This window comes from Centropristis striata, chromosome 18 (genome assembly GCF_030273125.1).
Source record: "Centropristis striata isolate RG_2023a ecotype Rhode Island chromosome 18, C.striata_1.0, whole genome shotgun sequence".
Classification (NCBI taxonomy): domain Eukaryota; kingdom Metazoa; phylum Chordata; class Actinopteri; order Perciformes; family Serranidae; genus Centropristis; species Centropristis striata.
The window spans coordinates 18415985-18438800 of record NC_081534.1 but is presented as its reverse complement, the minus strand read 5'-3'; the positions used below and the strand labels follow the sequence as shown (position 1 = coordinate 18438800).

At 37.3% G+C, this 22816-nt stretch overlaps 1 protein-coding gene across 2 annotated transcripts in view; it reads right to left on the bottom strand.

Annotated features, from left to right (window-relative positions):
* Window positions 1–6237: 6237 nt before the first annotated feature.
* lpgat1 (lysophosphatidylglycerol acyltransferase 1) overlaps window positions 6238–22816 on the bottom strand; it is a 70871-nt gene continuing 54292 nt past the window's right edge. Inside the window, exons 7-8 of one of the 2 annotated variants that reach the window (XM_059355666.1) lie at window positions 12741–12847; window positions 6238–10738 (exon numbers count right to left, since the gene is read on the bottom strand). In XM_059355666.1, the coding sequence (XP_059211649.1) occupies window positions 10587–10738; window positions 12741–12847 (259 nt within the window). In that variant the 3' untranslated portion in view covers window positions 6238–10586. Of the gene's footprint in view, window positions 10739–12740; window positions 12848–13852; window positions 14207–22816 lie in introns of those variants that run through there. The other variant, XM_059355667.1, reaches the window with a different exon arrangement.

Below are 22816 nucleotides of genomic sequence, written 5' to 3'. Positions count from 1 at the left end.
CTTCTTACTGTCAGTGGTAATCGATGAGTCAACTTAAAGGAATTAAATCCCCAAAATGTTCATAATTCATCCATTGTTTGAGGCATTGATTAGGAAAATATGCCCCCAAAAATGGTTGGTTGCTTTAGTTGTAGCCCTACACAAATGTATTATTTATTTTTATTTCGTTTACACAGCCCCTTTCAGATATTTAATGCTTTTACTCTAAGCTGTAACTTTTGTGACACCCAAACATCTATTTAGCATTTAAGAAATTACTTTGTAACTTTTTTGGGAATAATATTGATTTTAGAGTGGAAAAAGTGCATCAATTTTGCACTGAAATAACTATGCAAAGGAAAGCTACTTGTTTTGAACAAATAATTTTATTAAAGAATAGTATACATTTCACCTATTAGATTGTCAAACAATTATCTAAATGAACACAGAGAAAATAAAATAAAAAGATGAATAAACATCTGTGTATGTTCAGAATCAGTGAGTTTCTGACCGTTTAAATAACAAAAATAATAGATAAACAAAAAAGCTGAATAGTATTGTGTGTTCAGGATCAGTCACTGGCTGTCCATTTAAATATAGAGTAAATAAAAATGAATAGCTAATTAAACAACAGTGTTGTATGTTCAATATCAGTCAATTGCTGGCCATTTAAATAAAGACTTTAATAAATAATGATAATAATAATTCCATTTATATCGTTTAAGAAACTCAAAGATGTTAAACAGAAAATAAATAAAATAAAATAAATAAATAAATAAATAAATACAATTTAAAATTAAATGAATAATAATAATAATAATAATAATAAATTAAATAGCTAAATAGTATTGTATGTTCATTCATTCAAATAATTAATAAATAAAATATAAAAAAATAAAATAAAAATAAAAATAATAATAATAATAAATTAATAAATAAACACCAAAATATATATATAAAATAAATATATATATGAAAATTTCTAAATCACCCAGTGCATCACTTTTATGCAATTATATGTTATGTAAATAAGTTTTCATATCAGCGCGTATCGGACAAATATGCCAATATGACAAGTAACAATGTCTTTGATAGGCCGATATCGGTCACAACTTGATGCACATTTTTATTACATTTCTTTTTCCCTGACACTCATTAAGGAGCAGCAGTGGTTTTAGTGTAAGCATGTGTCATCAAAGCATGACTAGCCTCCATGTGACAGATAAAAAGATGATTTCTGTCATTACAAGTAAAGTAAATGTGTGATCCCTGCCTGAGATAAACGCGGTCTTCTGTCAGTAACCTCTCTCTCAGTGGGGAAGCCTCAGTAACAGTTGTGTTCAAATTATCCTCCCAGCCCTCTTTCTGCTCCTCTGCTGCCAGTACCACACGCTGACACCACTCACACCACCAAGAGAGTGAGCGCCCGAGCCGGTCTGTCAGTCTGCCTCTGCAAAGGTCACTCCTACAAAGAGCTGGAGGAGGTTGGACATCAGCCAGGAACAGTCAGAGGGAGGGAGGGGGGGCAGAGCGGAAAACGGACAGCTAAAAACAACAGAGACAGTCAGGTGCCTGCGGCTGCTCCAACGTCAGCTGCCCCTGTTAAAGGCCACGGGTTGAGAGGGAGCCACAGACAACCATATTACACAATAACCTCTTCACCTCCGCTGGGGTGACTGATGTTGTAATGGGGGTCACAGGAGGCTTATGGTTCACATGTCATCTGTGACTCGTTTTTGGGTGCAGTTGAGATCAAAAAGCCATCTCAAGACAAGACAAGACACATACGGGTGTTTTAATCACACTTACCTGGTGCTTTCTATTCTTCCAGAGCCAAAAATGCTAATAATGGAGCTAATACACGGTCACCCATAATTTTGTTATCAGACACAATCCTCTGTTAATTGTGGTTTCATTTTCATTGTGATATGTTTGGAATAGATTGATTAAAAAAGTTTTGAGAAGATATACGCTTTACCTGTTGAGAATAAACCGCAATAGGTGTTTCCATTATAGTCGAATACCCGGAATGAGGCGGGTCCCACTCGCCGAAACGCCCCTTATTTTAATGTGAGCCACCTCTACAACCATTTGACGGGGCGTTTTTTGGTCCTGTCTAAGAGCAGGGCCATTTTTCTCCCCTAGAAATAGACTTTAATTTTGGCCATGTATTTACGTAATTTCCAACTTAGTTCCCAAGCAGTCAGACATATATTAATATAAAATAACAAAATGAACATATCTATTTGATCAAATAATGATCTAGTGATATTCTCAATAGCTTTAAATAATTCCTGGACCCAGACAATGTAGATTTCGACACCAAGATTGACCTTCTGAGTGGCTTGGAAGACATATTGGTTCTCATAGATTTTATATGGCAGCCATCTCCTATCCACAATCTTGATGAAGTCTCTCCCATCAAAAATTGAAACTTATCGAGATGGAGAGCATGTGGAAAAAGTGTGGTGGTTTTATCCGGCGTGTCGCCTATATTTTGCTAAGCTGCCTGACTATTAATAAATGAGCAACTAATAGGAATATTAAAAGAATAGTTCGTAATTTGGGGAAATATTCTTATTTACTTTCTTGCTGCAATGAGAAGATCGATACAACTCTCAGTATTGGTCTGGAGCCAGTTAGCTTAGCTTAGCATAAAGACTGTAAACAGGTGCAGACAGCTAGCCTGGATCAGTCTCTCTGTAACAAAATCCACCTCCCAGCACCTTTAGAGCTGATAAATTAACACCTCTGTCATGTGACCCTGTCGACACAGAGGGTCCGACCAGCCGGCATCGTGGTCTCTTGTGACAGCGGGAAGGGCCGGGGAGACTCTGGGCCGCCGCCGGCTGCTGCAGTGACATTCAGCCCGTCCCTCGTCTCCACAGCTGGATGTTTTAGTGCTTGCTGACTCAAGGGACGCCGCCACCACCACGGCATTCACGAGGAAGTGGGCATCAAAGCATGACATTGAGGACCTTGGGGAGCAGTACCCGTGAAATAGTTCATTGCAGGTGTCCAAGAGGAACAGTGGCACGTCTGCAGAGGACACAAAAGTTCCTCTGAAGAATCATTTGTGTCTGTGTAATGTGGGTGACCTTACGAGGACTGAGTAGTCTCTTTTTTTGGGTGCAGTTGGGATCAAGAAGTCATCTCAAGACAAGACAAGATAACTAACACACACACACACACACACACACACACACACACACACACACACACACACACACACACACACACACACACACAGGTGTTTTAATCACACTTGCCTGATGCTTTCTATTCTTCCAGAGCCAAGAATGCTAATAATTGAGCTAATACACGGTCGCCCATAATTTGGTTTTCAGACACAATCTTCTGTTAATTGTGATTTCATTTTCATTGTGATATGTTTGGAATAGATTAATTGACATTTTGAGAAGATATACACTGTATCTGTCGAGAAAAAAATCACATTGTCACAATCATTAGATGGATAGAGGTAAAAAATATTTTATCCCAACTTTATGAGCGACCGTGTAATAGGAATATTAAAATAAATTTTGTCATTTTTTGGAAATATTCTTATTTCTTGCCGAGATGAAAATATCAAACTCTCAATATCGGTCTGGTTAACAGAGGCTACACTTAAAAAAAACAAAAAAAAACTGTTTAATTTACAGTAAAATACAGGCAGCTGTGGTTGACAGAACTTCATCGTAAAAAATACAGTGAGTGGGTTTTCTAGAGGAACAGTGGCGCGTCTGCAGAGGACACCAAAGTTCCTCTGGAGAATATTTTGTCTGTGTAATGTGGGTGACCTTAGGAGGACTGAGGAGTCTCGGTGCAGGGTGAGACTCCCCCATCTGGACTGAGAAACAGCCACTGCGGCTCCTGACAGCTACCCCTTTGGTTTTTGAAGCTTCGTGCATATTTAATCCCATTTTCCAGCTCACTTCCCGCTGTTTGCACCCTCAGTTTCCATTGGTTTCTCCGGCCCTCCACATATCACTTCAGCTGCTATAGAAATGGAGTCAATGGCACACAATGCTGGCCGGGTGTATCATGTAACTTGCCCATCTTATCTCTCAAACTGCACGTCAGAGATAATCCGTCCTGTGAGAGGGCAGAGGTGTTGATGGAAACTCACAACACATCATAAATACTTCACCAAAAGAAACTGTTCAATGCTGTGGAAAAAAACTACAGAAGAGGATTAGGGCCAGGTAGGAGAAAAAAATAAATCATTATTAAGTTCGAGAAAAAAATCGAAATGATGAGAATAAAGACGAAATACAATGTTGAGAAAATACGTATATAATACATAACACAATATATGTCTAAAAAAATCACATAAATTACATAAAATCAGATTTTCCCCAAAACAATAGTTATGATAGCCTACTACCAAGAATAGCTCACTATGTGTAGGGGGATTTTAGTACTACTACACCTTTAAATATTGTGGTTATTGCTCATTTTATGACATTTATGAAAATCAGGTTGTAGCTTGCAGTCTACCTAACTGTCCTGATAGACGTGTAGTTTCTCTGAAAACAATGTTACTCTGATGACTTATTGACATAAATCTATGAATATCTTTGCGACTCCCCCCCCCCCCCAAAGTCGTAGGCCTATTTCAACTTTATTCTCGTTATTTCAACTTCCTTCTCAAACTGTATAATGAAAAAAAAATCCTCCTCTCATTATTTTTTTCTCCAACCTGGCCCCAACCCTCTTCTGTTATTTGTAACTAAATCTGCCAAATATATCAAGAGAGTCTCGGTTTCAAGGACCCCTAAAAACTGTATGAGGATTAAAGGGATAGTTTGTGCATTATTATACAAAACTTGGTACAATTATTGTCAATGCCCTCCTAGGTGGCGCTCTGGTGGCAGTCTAATTTCATATTTGGCACCGTGGCCGCTCAGCTGTTCAGTGATACTGATACACAGTCAGAGATGAGATAAAATAAAATTTAAAAAATACACAGATCGATTAAAAAATTCCATGTGATCGACCAAGTTCTTAACGACCATTAGTCGATCATCGATTAATTATTCCCATTCTTAGTTTGTATAATAATGTTAAATAATATTTAATAAAGTAGCTCCCTGGGTACTTTAGTAAAAAGGTCTATTTTCATTCCAGCTCAAAAAATGTATTAATCTGCCACCATATCAGTTATCGATTAATTTTCCCCCTCTGAAATTGATCGGCATCGTTCTGAAAACTCACACATTGGTCGGGCTCTAGCTCGCCTGTTGCTTCAGAACTTGATTAATCCGGGAGGAAATTCTTGTAGCAGGTTGCTCCAAAAGTTTGATCAAATATAACAAGACACAATAAAATAAGAATAACACAATCACAGAAGTGAATAAAAAATATGAATAACAAAAATAAAATAGTATTAACAATAATAATTGATATATTGCACATGGAGAAGCACAATTTCTATTAATTTTCTCTTTTTACAGCCTTTTGTCCCCTTGGTATGGTTGTTTGTAAAATTAGACTCATTCTTATAAACACAAGGTTTTATAATTGACAATAAATTGACATTTTTACAAAACTTGTAATTCAAAAAAATTAAAATAAAATAAAAAGTAATAACTGGAGAAGTTTTGTGGTGATATCTATTTGTCAAGAAAGCAATACTATTTTTCCTTTACCACCAATTAATTAATATAATAAATCAGAACTTAAATTATTAAATTCTTCTATTTACATTTTTAACAATCTCAATTAATGTTTCAGCTTTCATCCAATAAAAAAAAAATCTATTTACTACTTTCCTCCATGCAATACTCAATTTTCCAGCAACTTCGCCCCGAGCACTGGTCCCTACAGCTATTGCTGTATGGGACCAGTGCTCGGTGCAATTGCCCCGTGGCCCTAATTAAATAAGCCCTGTCTTTACAAAATCAAAACACTGCTTACATAAAAGCATTAATACAAATAATCTAATATATTTAGAATACATAAAACAATCTGGGTGGGGCCATTCTGCATAAGGAGTAGTTTTACTTTGATACTTTAAGTCCATTTTGATGCTGATACTTTTGTTCTTTTACTTCACTAAGTTTTTAATGCAGGACTTTAACTTGCAGTGGAGTCATTTCAAAGTGTGGTATTAGTACTTTTACTTAAGAGATCTGAATACTTCTTCCACCACTGGATATTAACATGTGCACACCATCCAGAGGACAAATAACCTTTTACCCCTGCTGTTGAAAAAAATCCTAGAGGAAACACTGTAAAAAGAAAAGCACTACACTGTTAGGATCTTTATGATGTTTTATTCCAGCACAAGTCTTTTGTGTTGTAAAATGGCTGTGTAGCTAGGAATTAAAGGAGAAGTACAAAATGGAAAATTACAGACAGCTCTAGTATAATTTGTTTAAATCCCTATTGTGTTTATTTCCTAAAACCACATCTAGGAAAACATTATTTCCCTGCCTTCTTTGGAAACATGGTCAGAAACGGAAAAAAAAAAAAAAAAAAAAAAAAAAAAAAAAAAAGAAGTGAAAAGATGAAAAAAGAAAGATCAAGCTTCATTTTCAAGTCACTCTCACGATGGAGGGGAATCTGAAAGGGCCGCTGGATAAATCACATTTAACAGCCGGGTCTAAAATGTTTTACCTACCTAGTCAGGTAGCCCTTTTTTTGCATTTCACACACAGTTTCTACCAACAGTGCCACACAGGGAGGGCAGTTTACTAAAAAAAATGCATACTTTATGCATTCGTTTCTGACAATGATAATTGTGGCTGCTCTATAATTTTCCTAATTAAAGCAGGCCAAGCAAATTACATATAATTGACCTCAAAACCACGACACAAGTACATTCGAGAGAGAACAGCTGCATCGTTGCATGGCCCTGCCAGAGTTTCCCTCGGAAGTGAAGAGTGATCTGTTCCTCGCCGGCCCAGTTTGAGCTCGATGCTGTGAAACCAAATGTTCTGTCAGGAGAGGGGAGTGTGAGGACACAGCATTTATTCTGGATTGTGGTTTACCAGGACATCAGGTAAGGCTTGATAGTCGAGGCTTGTTCCACTAAAATCCTCATGATTTAAAATGTACAACAGTACAAGTTTGACACTGGGCCCATGTGTGGCTGAGGGAACGTCAGGGATGGGAATCGAGAAGAGAAATTGTCCGATCTACAGGTGCGTCTCAATAAATTAGAATATCATAGAAAAGTTTATTTATGTCAGTAATTAAATTAAAAAAGTGGCAATAAGACATTATATAGATCCATTACACACAGAATGAAACATTTCATGTCTTAATTTATTTAATTTCTTCAAATTATGATTATGGCTTACATTTAATGAAGACCTAAAATTCATTGTCTCAAAAAAATGTGAATATTGCAAAAGACCAATTTTAAAACGTATGTTTAATATGGAAATGTCCTCTGAAAAGTAAGAAAAAATTATTATGTGGACATTTCCATCATATTCTAATGTATTGAGATAAACTTGTATAGGAATCGCTCCAAGCTGAGTCAAACTCGAGTGTCAAGCTACCGAATACTTGAAACAAAAAGGAGTCGTGTCAGAGAGGAAGAAACCGTCCAGAGTGGATTCGTTTCACGAATGATGCTCCTCACGCCTGTAAAATGATGATTTCAAGTAAGGGTTTATAGAGCTTTTTAAGACTAAAATCCAAGCACTTTTCAAGCGCTTTCAAGGAAAGAAAAATGCCCAGACTCTTAAAGCCTTTATCATCACATCTAAATATGTTTTATAAATGCAACTGGGAAAAACTGCTAAATAACAGTGGAGGGAAAAATAAACATAACTAATTTTTATTATCTTCCTATGTCAGTCAGTGTAACTTGACGATAAACAAATATGACAAGGGGACCGCTTTATTTTATTTCACATATAAAAAAAAAAGTCTTGGTTGACATGATGCCGATAGAACACGAGATTATGTTGAAAATGAAGCATTTTTAAAGGAATATATTCAAATTCAAGCAAATTCCTATAACCGGGAAAACGTAACCAGGGTTCGTACAGCTTTTAAATAATTAAATTCAAGCACTTTAAGTACTTTTAAGGTAGTGAAAAGAAAAAAAATCTCTGCACTCTTGATCAACACATCTGAATTGTTGCGACTGTAGATTGACATTTTGTTGATTTTACCAGCTGTTCATATGAACGTTGATTGTATGTTCTGATTATGATCATTTAATGCAAATGTCCAGAGTAAGGATCAACAGAGGAATTATCTTGCTGTTAGCCAGTTTAGTTTAGACGCCAGAGATATATTAGAAACGTGATTAATTCATTTCAAACTATTCTGCTTTATGAGTAACTGTGTTGTTGAAATGCTGTTGAAAATCAAGCATCTTTAGAACAGATATTTTTGTATTTAATGGTTCAATTTAAGCATTTTTCTAAACTTTTCTATCTTTTTTTACACAACATGGGCTTAAATTTCAGGAATGCTGTGTGTTTGACACTCTGTATGTCCACTATGGAGGGTAAACATCCTGTTATTATAACATTAGCAGCACACAGGCAGGCTGAGCAGATCTCTTATTTGATGAAGGAAAACCGTAACAAAAGCTGTACAAATAATCTCTCATTTAATCGACACTGTTCAGACTCAAACCTGTATAGTCATACTTTTTCGGAGCAATAAACTGAAATGGTAACGGCGTTTGTTTCAATAAAATCCTGTCAATTCCCATCCCTTCAGCCACCACATGGACAAGCACACAACCGCTTCCTGGTCAAATAAAAAGAAAGAAGAGAAAGAAAATAAAGGACAGGGTTAACACTGAGAATTGAAGGTGAAATGTTCACTTTCTTCTTTTTTTTAAAAAACAACAAAAAACATTCATGATATTTTAAATTAAAAATTCTCTGAAATTATCACGGACAAAAAAAAAAAAAAAAAAAAAAAAAAAGCGCGAGAAACGCTGCCGTCATTTCCTACAATGAAAACTCTTTCCTCAGCTTTGTTATGTACAAGATTTAAACATACCATGACATGAGGACGACAGTTTTTTTCCATGTAATTCAAAATGAAATCAAATTTTGACCACTCGTGGTGAAACTGCCGCCACACTCTGACGTCACAGAGCAACACCACATGAATCGTATATATCAAAAATGGGGGAAAGGGAAAAGACAACCACACACACTCACTTAGGCAGGTTATGCTGTAAATTTACAGTAATGACACCTATAGTTCTGTAAGCCAAAATCTCTATTTTAGAATGCTGAACATTAGGGTAGCTTTCTATAAAAATCATACTTTTTTTCTTCCATGTCTTTTTCCCACCCGACGACACTAAGCATATGGCTTAAATATTTGTAAAACTATGTAGTCCAATGGGGGAGTAAGAGTCTCTGCCTTCTCAGTCTGGCTTTGCTGAGACGATCCTTCGAGACGACTCTGCTGTGTGTTGCTGTGTGTGCACTGTCTGTCTGTGTGTGTGTGTGTGTGTGTGTATGGATGTTTTGGAGAGCAGAGAGGGTGAAACGGGGGAATCCACAAAGAGGAACTTTTTTTTTAAGGTGATCAGACTGCAATTCTTGCCCTGCGTTCCACCACTTTTTTTTTCTCTTTTCTTTTTTTTTTTTTTAAATTAGCACTAGTCTCCTCTTCCTCCCTTCCACGTTTGACACAGAAACAATCCTTTAAATCGAGCGCCGCTTCATAGCCGCCATCCCTTTGGGCTTTCAGCAGGGCCGCCAGTGTAAACATGATCGCCCTTTCTCAGTGAGCTCAGAATACTGCCTTGACAGACAGGCGGGAAGAAAAAAAAAAGAAAAAAAAAAAAAAGAAAAAAAAAAGACATCAACAACAAATACAAATGGCCGTTGTTGTGGAGATATGCAGGTTAAGGGAAGAGAAATAAAAGAGAAATTAAAACATTGACAGCTACCACACAGGAGTATTTCCTGGGACAGGGAGCAGTTAGGGCAGTATGGATCCTTAGTGCAATGAAGACCAGAGGAGCAGCGGGCCGCGCAGCCTCAACGTTCATACAGCCGCTCGCTCTGGAAGGTGTGGCCAGCTGGCTAGTCAGCGGGCTCAAAGAGAGGTCCAGTGGGCTTCATCAACTCTCACCAGGAAGAAGAATAAGGGCAGACATTATGCTTCTAGTCACATATATTCACTCACACACACGCGTCCATACATACTTTATACTCTGTAAAACTACTACGGCTAAAGCCTATAGGAGGGGAAGAGAGAGAGTCCGGTCCAGAGCGTCCTCTGGAGGAGTCCTGAGCCTCGTTTCGTTCACTTCGAATAAAAAGTTATGTACGTGTGAGCGTCTACGTGTATGAGGACGTGTAAACATCAAAATGTGAGTCGTGACGAGTGCGAGAGATTATTCTGCTAGGCCGTAGGAGCAAGTGTGTGGTGTTAGGGTTTGTGTGCAAGTTAACTATGCCTGTGACCAGTTTTCTTATTGGATTGGTATTTGTATTCTGTGTGTTTGTGTTCTTCATTTTTTTTTTTACGTTGTCTCTCCAAGTTTTGTAAATGTACATTCATCCATCGTAGCGGGGGGGCGGGGCGAGTATGACGCTGGGCCACACACCAACTGATCCTGAGGCTTTTCCAGTGGTCCGATAAAGACTCTCGCCTCATCAGCGCACTCAAAATAAACAGCAGTAGAGGTACTGGAGGACGCTGTACCAAACGTAGCCGGAGGCGAAAGCAAACGACTGGATGAGGCACAGCCACACGGGGTCGAGGGTCATCTGCCGGGAAACCGCCTCCTTCTGTCCATCTTGAGAGGGGAATGATCCTGCAGGCACAAACACAGACAGGTGAGAACTCTGCTTTTACACATATTTCTCAAACCTTATTAGTGAAAGTAGGGCTGGGCGATATGGACCAAAAGTCATATCCAAATATATTAAGGCTGAATATCAATATACGATATATATCCCGATATTTTTATCGCAAAGTGAGAGCAAATGTTCAGTCAAAGCAAAATATGACATGTCACCATTTATTTAAGTGAACATAAATACTGTATATCAACAGGAGTACCTTTTTTTTTTCTTCTTCCTTTTTTTTTTTTTTAAACCAAAGCTCCATAAAGTGCACATTTAAATAAAAAATATCTTAAATGAAAATAGCCTATGATATAAAATAGGCCAATCTTTTTCTGAAGTATATATATTTATATGAGGAAAGAATAACGAACATTACAAAAGAACTAAATACAACAAACCCTAGTAAGGGCAGGATTTATTTTTAAAGAAAGAAAAAAATATTGAACTATATCGATATAGGCAATATGGTCTAATTCCATATCACATTTAAAAATATATCAATATATTTTTTATATCGATATATCATCCAGCCCTAAGTGAAAGTCAAACGAAATTACAGTCAAGATTTCTCCTCAGTCAAGAATTAGTGCAATTCTGCAAATTAGTGAAATTATTTTTTTTATTTCCTCTGATTTTTTTTGTGCCTTACAATTTTTATCACATTGATATACTATGTTCAGAAACGTAATTTTAATTAAAAAAAAATGTAATTATAAAAAAGAAAATGAAAAAAATAAACTTGAATTTCTCTGACAAATTATTACTTTTTAGTACTATTGACCCCCTAATATATATAGTTGAGTTATTTGTTTATCCATCCATTTTCTGCTTATCCGGGGCCGGGTCGCGGGGGCAGCAGGCTAAGCAGGGCATTCCAGAAGTCCCTCTCCCCAGCCACAACGTCCAGCTCCTCCTGGGGGACCCCGAGGCGTTCCCAGGCCAGGAGAGAGATATAATCCCTCCACCGTGTTCTGGGTCTTCCCCGGGGCCTCCTACCAGTTGGACGTGCCCGGAACACCTCTAACGGGAGGCGCCCGGGAGGCATCCTTACCAGATGCCCAAACCACCTCAGCTGACTCCTTTCGACGCGAAGGAGCAGCGGCTCTACTCCGAGCTCCCTCCGGATGTCTGAGCTCCTCACCCTATCTCTAAGGCTGAGCCCAGCCACCCTACGGAGGAAGCTCATTTCAGCCGCTTGTATCCGCGATCTTGCTCTTTCGGTCACTACCCAAAGTTATTTGTTTAGTTTTTTTTAATTTCCTCATTTATATTTGTTTGTTGTCATTTGCAACTTGTTATTCTCTGATTTATTTTATTTTTTTTTTTAAATTGGAATAAAATGGAATTTATATATACAACACTTTCCATGTGCCCTAAAGTGTCAAAAATATTTTTTGGGGGAAAATTGTGTCTCTTCATGCTTTACATATTGAACTACTGACAATTTTCCAACCTCTCCTCTCCTGTCAGAATCAATTATTCAAGCAGAATCAAGCAGAATCAATTATGTCTTCAGTGTTGATGAGAAGCGCAGAATTTAATATTTTTAACTGGATCTAGATATTACAAACCTTTTATGTTTGGCAGAATTTTAAATGAGACTTGTAGAATAAAGTGACTGACAGAAATGTCACAATTTTAAGATACTTTTTGGTTACTTTTTCAAACGGAAATGTTCGTAACTCATAATCCGTTCAAGGACTGTTGGAAAGTTAATAATGCCTGTTTTTACAGTTTCTTTCTATGATTCACTGTGTATTGTTGGTGATCTTTTAGAGAAAGCACAATTTTTTCAAACCCGCGGAATGAATGTTGTAACAGTTTTGGGCTCTATTTGTAGGATAAACAGGATAACGTGCTACAGTCTTTACCGCACTTTAAATATAACAGACATGCACCACAATTGCAGTGCCATAGTTTATATTTCTTTGCAGAACACTGAGGAGATTTCAGTTGGGTGAGACGGACCTGTGTCGTAGAAGTGGGTCAGCAGCTCTTCCTTCTCCACAAACCTCTGATACAACCAGTCAGTCAGGGGCTCGGCCTCCATGGGAACCTCCTTTATTGGGTACATCCTGAAGGAAAAAGGGGAGAGACAGGGAGAGAGATGAAACACACAATACAGGATTACTCAAGTCTCACTCAGCAGAAACCGTCTGCATTGATCCGTCATTTTTCGAAGCCGTGGTCCCTGAGCAGAGCGGTCTATTTCAGACTGGAATCTGTTTCAGCAGTCTGCCTGTTTGCTGGAGCTTCAGCTTGTTTTGGGGATTCATTAGCTGGCAGACTCATCAGATTGAGACAGAAGTGCTGAGGGGAGCCTGACAGGAGACAGACGAGTCATGGAGCTCCACAAAATGGTATGTGGGAAGAGAAAGTAGGAAAAAAACAAAAAGCATTGCACTGAAAAAGTGAAAATCAGTTTTGCCACTAAGACAAAGAGAGGCAGCACTATTACATTTCATTCAGTTCAAACAAACTGCATTTTAGCATATTGGTTTGTTTCAGCTGTCCATTAAATATGTGTTCGTAGGGCTGGGCAATATATTGCTATAAAAAATATATAGATATATTTTTAAATGTAATATGGAATTAGACTATATCGCATATATCGATGTAGATCAAATTTTAATATTTTATATATAAATGCTGCCCTTACTAGGGTTTGTTATATTTAGTTCTTTTGTAATGTTTGTTATTCTTTTCTCATAAAAATATATTTGTCTCAGAAAAAGATATATTTTATTTCATAGGCTATTTTTATTTAAGATATTTTTTTATGTAAATGTGCACTTTATGGAGCTTTGACCAAAAGTCACATCCCGATATATTTAGGCTGAATACTAATATAAAATATATATCCCGATATTTTTATCGCAAAGTGAGAGCAAATGTTCAGTCAAAGCCATATATGACATGTCACAAGTAGTTTTATTGAAACCGTTTATTTAAGCGAACATCAATACTGTATACCAACAGGAGTACCTTTTTTTAAGTGTTTATTTATTTTCCTCTCATTTATATTTGTTTATTTTCATGATTTTTTTAATGGTTTTTAAAAAAAAACTATGTTTATTGCCCAGCCCTAATATATTGCAGTGAAAAAAAGAGGCTATAGTGAGTAAAAAACACCCTAAAAGTGCTCGGAGTATTAAAGAAAACAACACGACTGATGCGCTGGTGTGAAAACAATGAAGGGTCACATCTATGAGCCCTGATCAGATCTGATCTGATGAAGTCTAGTCTCTAGCCAGAAGGGGTCCCCAGTAGGCCGCTCTCCCGCACAGAGCGAGCCGCTCCTGGTCACCTTCAAATAGAGGTTACAGTCTCCTCCCTCAGACGAGCATTTCCTCTGCACTCAACATTTGCTCAATATTCCCGACTGGATAATGTCTGCCGTTAAAGTACATCTGTGCCCACGAGGAGGAGAGCTTCTGGAAGAGGAAAGAAATAAGTGATACAGTATTGATCAGTGAAGCGATCAATATATTAAAAAGCAATCCGAGCGAGAGGCAACAGCACTTCTATCAGGAAGACGTCTTGTGCTTTAAATCCAGTTTAAGAACACGGACAGACATGTTTCCCCACTGTCTGTCTGCAAACATCTACATATACTACATGAGCAAACATACTGGAAACATAAATAGTCTGTGAAAGGTGTTAAATCAGGCATTTTTACTCTGAATGAGTGTTCATTCTGATTATAAGTAGTCTAAGAATCAAGCCTAAAGGATTGATTTAAACAGAAAAATAATTAATTGTTCATCACGTCACTTTTAAAACTAAACATTTTTTTTATTTTAGCCTCTAAAAACATATGAGGAACGACTGTTTTTCCTCTGGATTTTGGACACATCATCAGATAAAACAAGCAACTTAAAGTTGTGAATTCTGGGCTCTGGGAAATTATAACCAGTGGTGGAAAAAGTATTCAGATCCCTAACTTCAGTCAAAGTACTAATACCACACTGGGAAATTACTCCACTACAGTAAAAGTCAGTACAGAGTACTGACAGCACTTAAATAAATGTACTTAGTCACATTCCACCACTGCTGGACATTTTATTGACAAAATGATTAATTGAGAAATGATTAGGAGGTTAAGCGAAGTTGAAAATAACTTTGTTGCAGCCCAGATTTCCCAGTATTGACATTATCCTATGGAAGCCCATTAACGTCCGAAGAAAAAAAAAAAAAAGATGAAAATGTAGCTTTGTGATGAAAAAGAAAAAAGAAATAAAGATTCTGCAAGTCGTTATGAGAAACTCAAACTTAGAATAATGACTTAGCATTTCAAAAAACAATGACTTTGTCTCTAAGTAGCAATTAAGTCATAATTTTGTGATAAAACATCATTATTTTGACAAAATGTATCATTATACCCAATTTCTTTTCCATCACATTGTCAGAAATAGGCTTCCATATATGACGTCCTAAATAAAATGATAAAATGATAAATATTCAGTAGTGGTGACAAATGTAATGACGTAATGAAACATTTCCATTAGTTTAACAGATTGTTTTTAAAGGGATAACCTTCTGATCATTTGTTTCTGGAGTCTGATTAAAGGTTTTACATGAAGCCTGTTAACTGTCCCATATTTTGAAAATGACTAGTGTAAAAAGCTTCTGTCAGAGGACATCAGTGCAGTAAAAACATGGTTTCTGTACTACAGCAGTCTGTGAGACCAAACCAGGAAAAGGCTTGGCCTGCTTGTTCCACAGATTAGAAGGACGCTTCCACGCAGACCTCCATTTGATTCATATATTTTACATCCACAGTAGGGCTGGGCGATATGGCCCTAAACGATTATCATGATATTTCAGGGTATTTTGTGATAACAATATTCTTTTTATTATTCATAATATAACATTTTTCACAATCAACAGGGCTTTCCACTAGGACATGGAGCAGCCAGACAGTGTTGAAAAACAGCTGGCTAGGGGGTTCTGGGGGCATGTCCCACTGGATAATTTTTTCATAAAAGCCCAAATTTGGTGCCTCTCACACATTCTAATGCCACTATTCCCTCATATACACTGATCTTATCATTGTATATTTCAATTAAATATTGTAAAGGAGAATAAAGGTTCTTGCATGTTTTATTTAAGGCATCTTATTTTGACAGTCTTCTTGTAAATTCTGGTGGTGGATTAACACACTGTGCCCTTATTTTGAAAGCTGCTTGTGTTTAGCGACAGGAAGTAGCTTTCTGTGATTAACACAACTTTAATTGTTAGTTAACGTTAGCTCGTGTCTAACGAATGGCATAATGCAACAGTGTGTTTTGACCGTTTCGACCTCTGACCGGCCCGAAAACAGGTTGATAGTATTTAGTTCGGTGCGGGCACACGCAGACGCACACGGAGAGATGATGTGGGGACGGGACTTATACGATCAGGTAGGCACGACAGCTCGGTATATTCAGTGCCTGTATGTAAGTGTGTGAATGCACACACATGTCACGGAGGAGGACGGAGAGGTGGTCGGGGTTTTGACTGACTGACTGACTGGCGACAGACACTCTGAACCCTGAGCAGAGACACAACGCAAAATAACTTCATATTATGAATAGTTTAGATATACTTTGAGTAGCTTGAAATGTGACATTAGTGCAGCACATGCATTTTTTTAACTCATGAAAAAAATATACGGATATAATCGTGAACGATACGATATGGCACACCCCTAATCCACAGACCCTTCTACTCATTATCTGGCAGGTTCTCTGTGGCCAGTCTGAACGGGGTCCTGCTTCTGTGTCCCTCTCAGCATCAAACTCCTGTTCAATTCAACATGAAACTGACTAAAAGAAACCCACTTTCATCTGTTGGAGGTTCTCGTAAGGCTGAATTTTTTAAGCCCTCTGAGCGGATCTGGCTTCTGAAAACTGGAGCGAAGCCACCATGGCTACCTGATAGGGTGATTAGAGGGTAAAGCAAGACGTTGAACAATGCTTCTCCTACTGTGTCTGTGGATATCAGGTGTCTGTCATGCTGCTGATGTGTCATAGGAACCAACTACGGGCACTGATGGGTCCTACAGCAGTATGAAAGGAGAAAATAGAGTCTAAGACATATCAAATCCCTTTAACAGGAAGACTGATATAATATTTAGATGAAAGGTAGCAGAAAAAATCATGCATGCAACCATTAGGACAGTAAAAGCTGTCTTCTTCTGTTACTGCTGTGGTAGCAATACTTTATTTGTATCTACAGTCATGGGAAAAAATATTAGACCACCCTATTTCTTCAATTTCTTTTTCATTTTAATGCCTGGTACAACTAAAAGGTACATCTGTTTGGAGAAATAAAATGATAACAAAAATAGCTCATAAGAGTTTAATTTAAGAGCAGATATCAAGACATTTTCCATGGTTTTCTCGATAATAACCAAAATCATGAACAATAAATTGAAGGAAACAAGGGTGGTCTAATATTTTTTTTCCATGACTGTGTGTGTTTGTGTGTATATATATATATATATATATATATATATATATATATATATATATATATATATATATATATATATATATACTAGAAGAATAGAACTACGGTTTATCGTAGAAAGAAACTATGAAACTAGGCATTATTGCGAAATTTTACATTTCCAACAGTCCTTGTTGTCCTCTTAGGTTATGAAAGTTTTCCCTTAGAAAAAAGAACCAAAACAAAGCTAAAATTGTGATGTTTCTGTCAAAATCACTTTCTTCATGCCTTATTAAAAACATAGCCAAAAATGAAGCTTTGGGAATAACTGAATCCCGTTAAAAACATTAAATTCTGCTCCTCAGCAACACTGTGAAGACATGATTGATTCTGCTGAGATGGTCAAGTGACAAATATTCAGAGAGAGAGAGAGGAAAGGACAGGAGAGGTTGCAAAAATGAAAAGAGTTCCCTATGTACAGCATGTGGAGATCTAATTTTCTTCACTTGCTGATACTTGGTAAAAGTTCTGTATGTATAAATTCCATTTTATTGAAATTGAAAAAAAACCAAACTAATTTATCAGAGATTCAAGTTGTGTCGTTTTTTTCTTTTCTTTTTACATGATTTTTGTCATTATAACTGTTATTCTGCACAAAAGACATTTGAACAGAATTGCTCAGACTTCTAGCCATGATTGTGCTGATTCAGCAGAGGTGCAGTACTTATATTGTATAAAATGTAAAAAGTGCAAAAAAGGTTCAGAGGTAAAGAGAGGGGTGAAGAGGTAAAGAGTCTATTTTTGTGGTAGAAACTGCACATTTTTTCCCACAGCAGTGATTGTTTCACAGTGGTGCTGTTTACTTTCAATGTCAATTAATCTGTTAGTTATTGCTCGATTAATTGAATAGTTGTTTTTCAATAAACTGTCTCAAAACGGTCAAAAGTATTAAAATCAGTCGTGGTTTGTCTGCAACTCTAAGATAATAAGTTTGCTGTCATAAAGGAGTAAAAAAAACTATAAAATATTCACATTTGAGAAGCTGGTAACATAGAATTTTGACCTTTTTATGGGCAATTATAAAAACAGTTGACAAATAATAATAATAATAATAATAACAATTAAATAGCGTTCAACTAATCAATTTATTTTCGCAGCTCTAAATATAAGCAAATGAATGAATGATTAAATGTAACACATGCAGGCGAGCATTTCACACCTGCTTCAGTACAGGACGCCTGCCAAAGGGCCTCTACTCTACTCTTAAATGTAAACCGATACCACAGGAAAATAGGAGCCGGCTTCGACCACTTATCGCAAGATTTGAGCGTTTAAGGACTTGGGTAGCAGGTGGCCTGACTGTGGCCAGAGCGCTTTGCTGCAGCTGAAATATTCATGCAGAAGTCGGGACCTTTTGGTGTCTCGCTGAGGTTGTAGGACACGCCACTTATTGGAGTCCAAAGCAAATAAACATGCTTAGATAGCAGACAGTAACTATCTCCCCCGTATCAGCTCATTGGTTTATCAGTGAGGTTTGTTTGGAGAACAAATGTCTGCAGCCACAAAAACAGTGAAAATCAAACAGCATGGAGTTCACAGGATTCATGGCCTGAAACCACCCGGCTCCACATTTAGGCAGCTACCTGCTTGTTGCTCAATCTCGCCACTCGTCTACGTATCGCTCCGTGGCTCTCGACCCAAATACATCTCCAACATGCTGCTGCCATATGAACCTTCTAGGGCCTTTAGGACACGGGGAGCTTGCTCATAGACTGTATATAATACTGTGTAGTCTCTCTGAAGAGCTATTATGAGTTTAATTTAAGAGCTGATATCTAGACATTATCCATGGTTTCCTTGATAATAACCCAAATCATGAAACATAAATTGAAGAAAACAAAGGTGGTCTAATAATATTTTCCATGACTATATATATATATATATATATATATATATATATATAGTCATGAAATAACCTTGATTTTGGCCTCTCATGTTAAACTATATGATACATGATTTAACCCTCTGAATCCCACCATCAGCGTTAGGATCAAAATGTATATAGTTTATTTAAAAAGGTCGCCAAAACTACAGTTTATCATAGAAAGTAACTGTGAAAACAGGCATTATCGCGAGATTTTACATTTCAAACAGTCCTTGAACAAATCATCGGTTACAAAAGTTTCCCTTAGAAAAAATAACCAAAACGAAGCTAACAATTGTGAAGAATTCACAGAGTTCACAGGATTCATGGCCTGAAACCACCCAGCTCTACATTTACGCAGCTACCTGCTCGTTGCTAAATCTCGCCGCTCGTCTACATATCACTCGGTGGCCCTCGACCCAAATACATCTCCAACATGCTGGTGCCATATGAACTTACTAGGACAGGGTGGGCAATTCTTTTTACCAAGGGGCCACATGAGATTCTGCCAAGGTTGCAGAGGGCCGGACCAAAACTCTGAACTAAATTCTGCTCACTAATAATGTAATTCTTTTATAAAATGTAGTAAATTATCTGTTTTTGAGCTGCTACTGGTAAGAATACATGTTATGATAAGACAATGTTAATGTCAAATATAGCAGGAAAGAGTCCAGTCATCTCACTTTTCCATTTTTAAACACAACTAACATTAAACCACAAAAACAAAATAGAGCATGTATGTTATGAAGTATAAACCAGAAATGTATTAACTTAATGCAAAAAAAGTGTTTTTGACAATGTAACATGGTCACTCAGTGTTTTGTGTGGAATGCATTTCTGTGCTCTTAATCCTTATTCTACTTTCTTAATGTTATTTTGTCTTTTATTTTTATTTTATACATATATATTTATATATTGCTCTTGATTACCCTTCAATGTATGCATATATTGCGTCACAAAATTGCTTCACTGTAACTATTTTCAGTTTTGTCATCTGTATGGTCTGTCTTGTCTGTTTTTGTTGAGAAAAGCAATAAACAAAGTTGGAAAAATAAAAAATAAAACTAATTATTTTTTTGTTATTTCGTTAGTTATGGTTAACTATAATAATTCTGGTGAATAGTTGTTATTACAGCACGTGTGCCGCCCTGTGAGGTGGTGCAGATGCCAGGACTCGACTGTCTAAAGTTCAGACTGCGGCCAACATCAGTTGAGCTGTTGTGGCTCTCACAAATCAAACAGACTTTGATCAATCGGTGTGTGGATACGCCAAACAGCCGCTGTGATTTTGTTGACAGTAGTGTGCAAAATGGAAAATTGTGCTGAGTGAAAAGAAAGCAGAGTATGGTGGTGCTTGTTGTGCAGAGGGATGCAGGGCACATGTAGCAGTGGTGGTGGTGGTGAGGAACTGGTGGTGATGTGTTGGCGTGGGGCCACGGCTCCGCTCTCATTTCCACCCTAACCCACTTGGCAGCGGTCTGCTTGTTAACCTGACACCCTGGCGCGCAGACAGACAGCTGCAAGAGAGCTGCAGTTTCTCCTGTCAATAAACGTTAACGTCAGACTTTCACCATGCGTGCACCTGCAGACAACCTGCATCCACTTGCATTTGTGGTAATTTTCTCTTAAACGTATAAAGTTTGTTGGACAGATGACATAAATGTAGCTCCCTGGACAGTTGATGACACAAGGCCTGTAACGATAATTACTATATTGTCTTATCGTTCGATATATAAAAATGAACACAATCGTTTTTTTCTGGACTCAATATATTGCCATTTACATGTGTGACTTTTTGTGCTTTTTTGTGTTTAAAGTAAAGCTGCAAATGTTTGACAGGCAGCACGATCTGCTGGAATAAAACCCCTATATTTCCCAAGCAGCCATTCCAGCTGTTTATATGTAATTTTAATAGTAAAACAATATGATACGTAATGATTATCTCTTTGCAACGTTTTGTTAACAGAGCCTGAAAGTCTATTTTATTTGTTTTGGTTGTTTATTTATTTATGTTTTATTTATTGAGGATATTTTAATATTTCTTTTCCACATTTCAATTACAATATTTAATATTCTTGAGATTTAAAAATTAATTTCTGTGGAAAAGGATGTACTTATTATGCTCTAATATTGTTATAAAATTAAAACAACATCGATACAACGATGCTATCGTTGATCGTCATAGTTTCTGGGAAAATATATCGTCCCAAAAAATGTGTTATTGTGACAGGCCTAGATGACACTTTTATTCAGTGGAAGAAAGACACATTTAATAGTCCAAATCAGAAGCTTCTGATCGTCCATATTTAGTGGCTTTAGTTTAGCTCCTGCAAAGCTCCCACTCTTGAGACATTGTTTCCCCTTCTAACTGGGCTGGGAAGCTAATTAAATCTGGACTCTTGCTGGAAAAGTCGGTCCACTCGACAAGCCTCTTTGGAGGGTAGCCAGTCATTGTTTGGGGACTCCACTCGGCCTTAAATCTCTATTGCTGTGAAATCTTGGGAAACAAAGAGGTGCTCTGGGAGGCCCTCTCTCGGGCACAATGTTGCAAAGGTGAATATTGAGATTAGCGGCCAGTGTGGCTTGGGGAGAACAAAAAAAAAAAAAAAAGTCTCCTGCCCCGCTCCCCGTCTCTTTCTAGTTAAGATAAGAGTCCTCATCTATGCGCAATGAAGCTCCAAATCCCAAACTGCTGCCTTTGAGTACTTTCTCTCAATCCTCCGGTGGTGTCAGGGTCAACTCAAGCAGCTAAAGCAACTATTAAACAAAGAATAAGATGAATTTGATTAATGCTTTGTTTCATTTGCGCTACATAAGATCAATATGGTGACTTTCCTGTATAGTTTTAAGAGTAAATCACTCTTAAGAGCTCCTTCTATCAGAATGCAAAAACCTTTATCTGTAATCAGAGAAAAGTTTGGAGGGACGGTTGGAGCCCACTTGCTAATTGCTCCATTTAGTCTTCAATCTGCTTCCTCTCTGGCTCAAGGCTGTCTGTCCGTGTTCCAGGAAATTGTTTTGACCATGACAAAATCTTTATGGACAGATGTAAAAAAAGAAAAAAAAGGGCTCGGCCAGAGGGAGAAAAGTTGAGAGTGTTGAAAGTGCCAAGGTGTTGATACAAAGGACTGTTCATATAAAGGCGTATTCAGAATAATTGGTCTGGAAAACCTGAAGCAAAGCGTGTGGGTTTGAAACATGTTTTCTTTATTTTTTAAATGCCAAAAATACACTGTTTATCGTAGAAAGAAACTGTCAAAACAGGCATTATCATCTGAATTTGAAATTTCCGACAGTCCTTCAATGGCTCATAGGTTACAAAAGTTTGTTGGAAAAAGTGACCAAAACCAAGCTTAAAATTGTGATATTTCTGTAAAAAAAACAACAACTTTATTCATGTCTCATTTAAAGCGTCGCAAAAATAAATCGTTTGGAATAACTAGATCCTGTTGAAAACATAAATTCTGTGTTCCTCAGCGACACTGTGAAGCCATGATTGATTCTGCTAAGACGAACGATCACGTGACAAATATTCACTGAAAAAAAACAGAACAGCAGGCTGTTTACACAGAGCAGAGAGGAGAGGACAGGAGAGGTTGTTTACAATATTATTATTACAACACTTGCAAAAGTGTTGTATATATAAATTCCATTTATTCCAATTTGGAAAAAAAAATGGAGATATTCA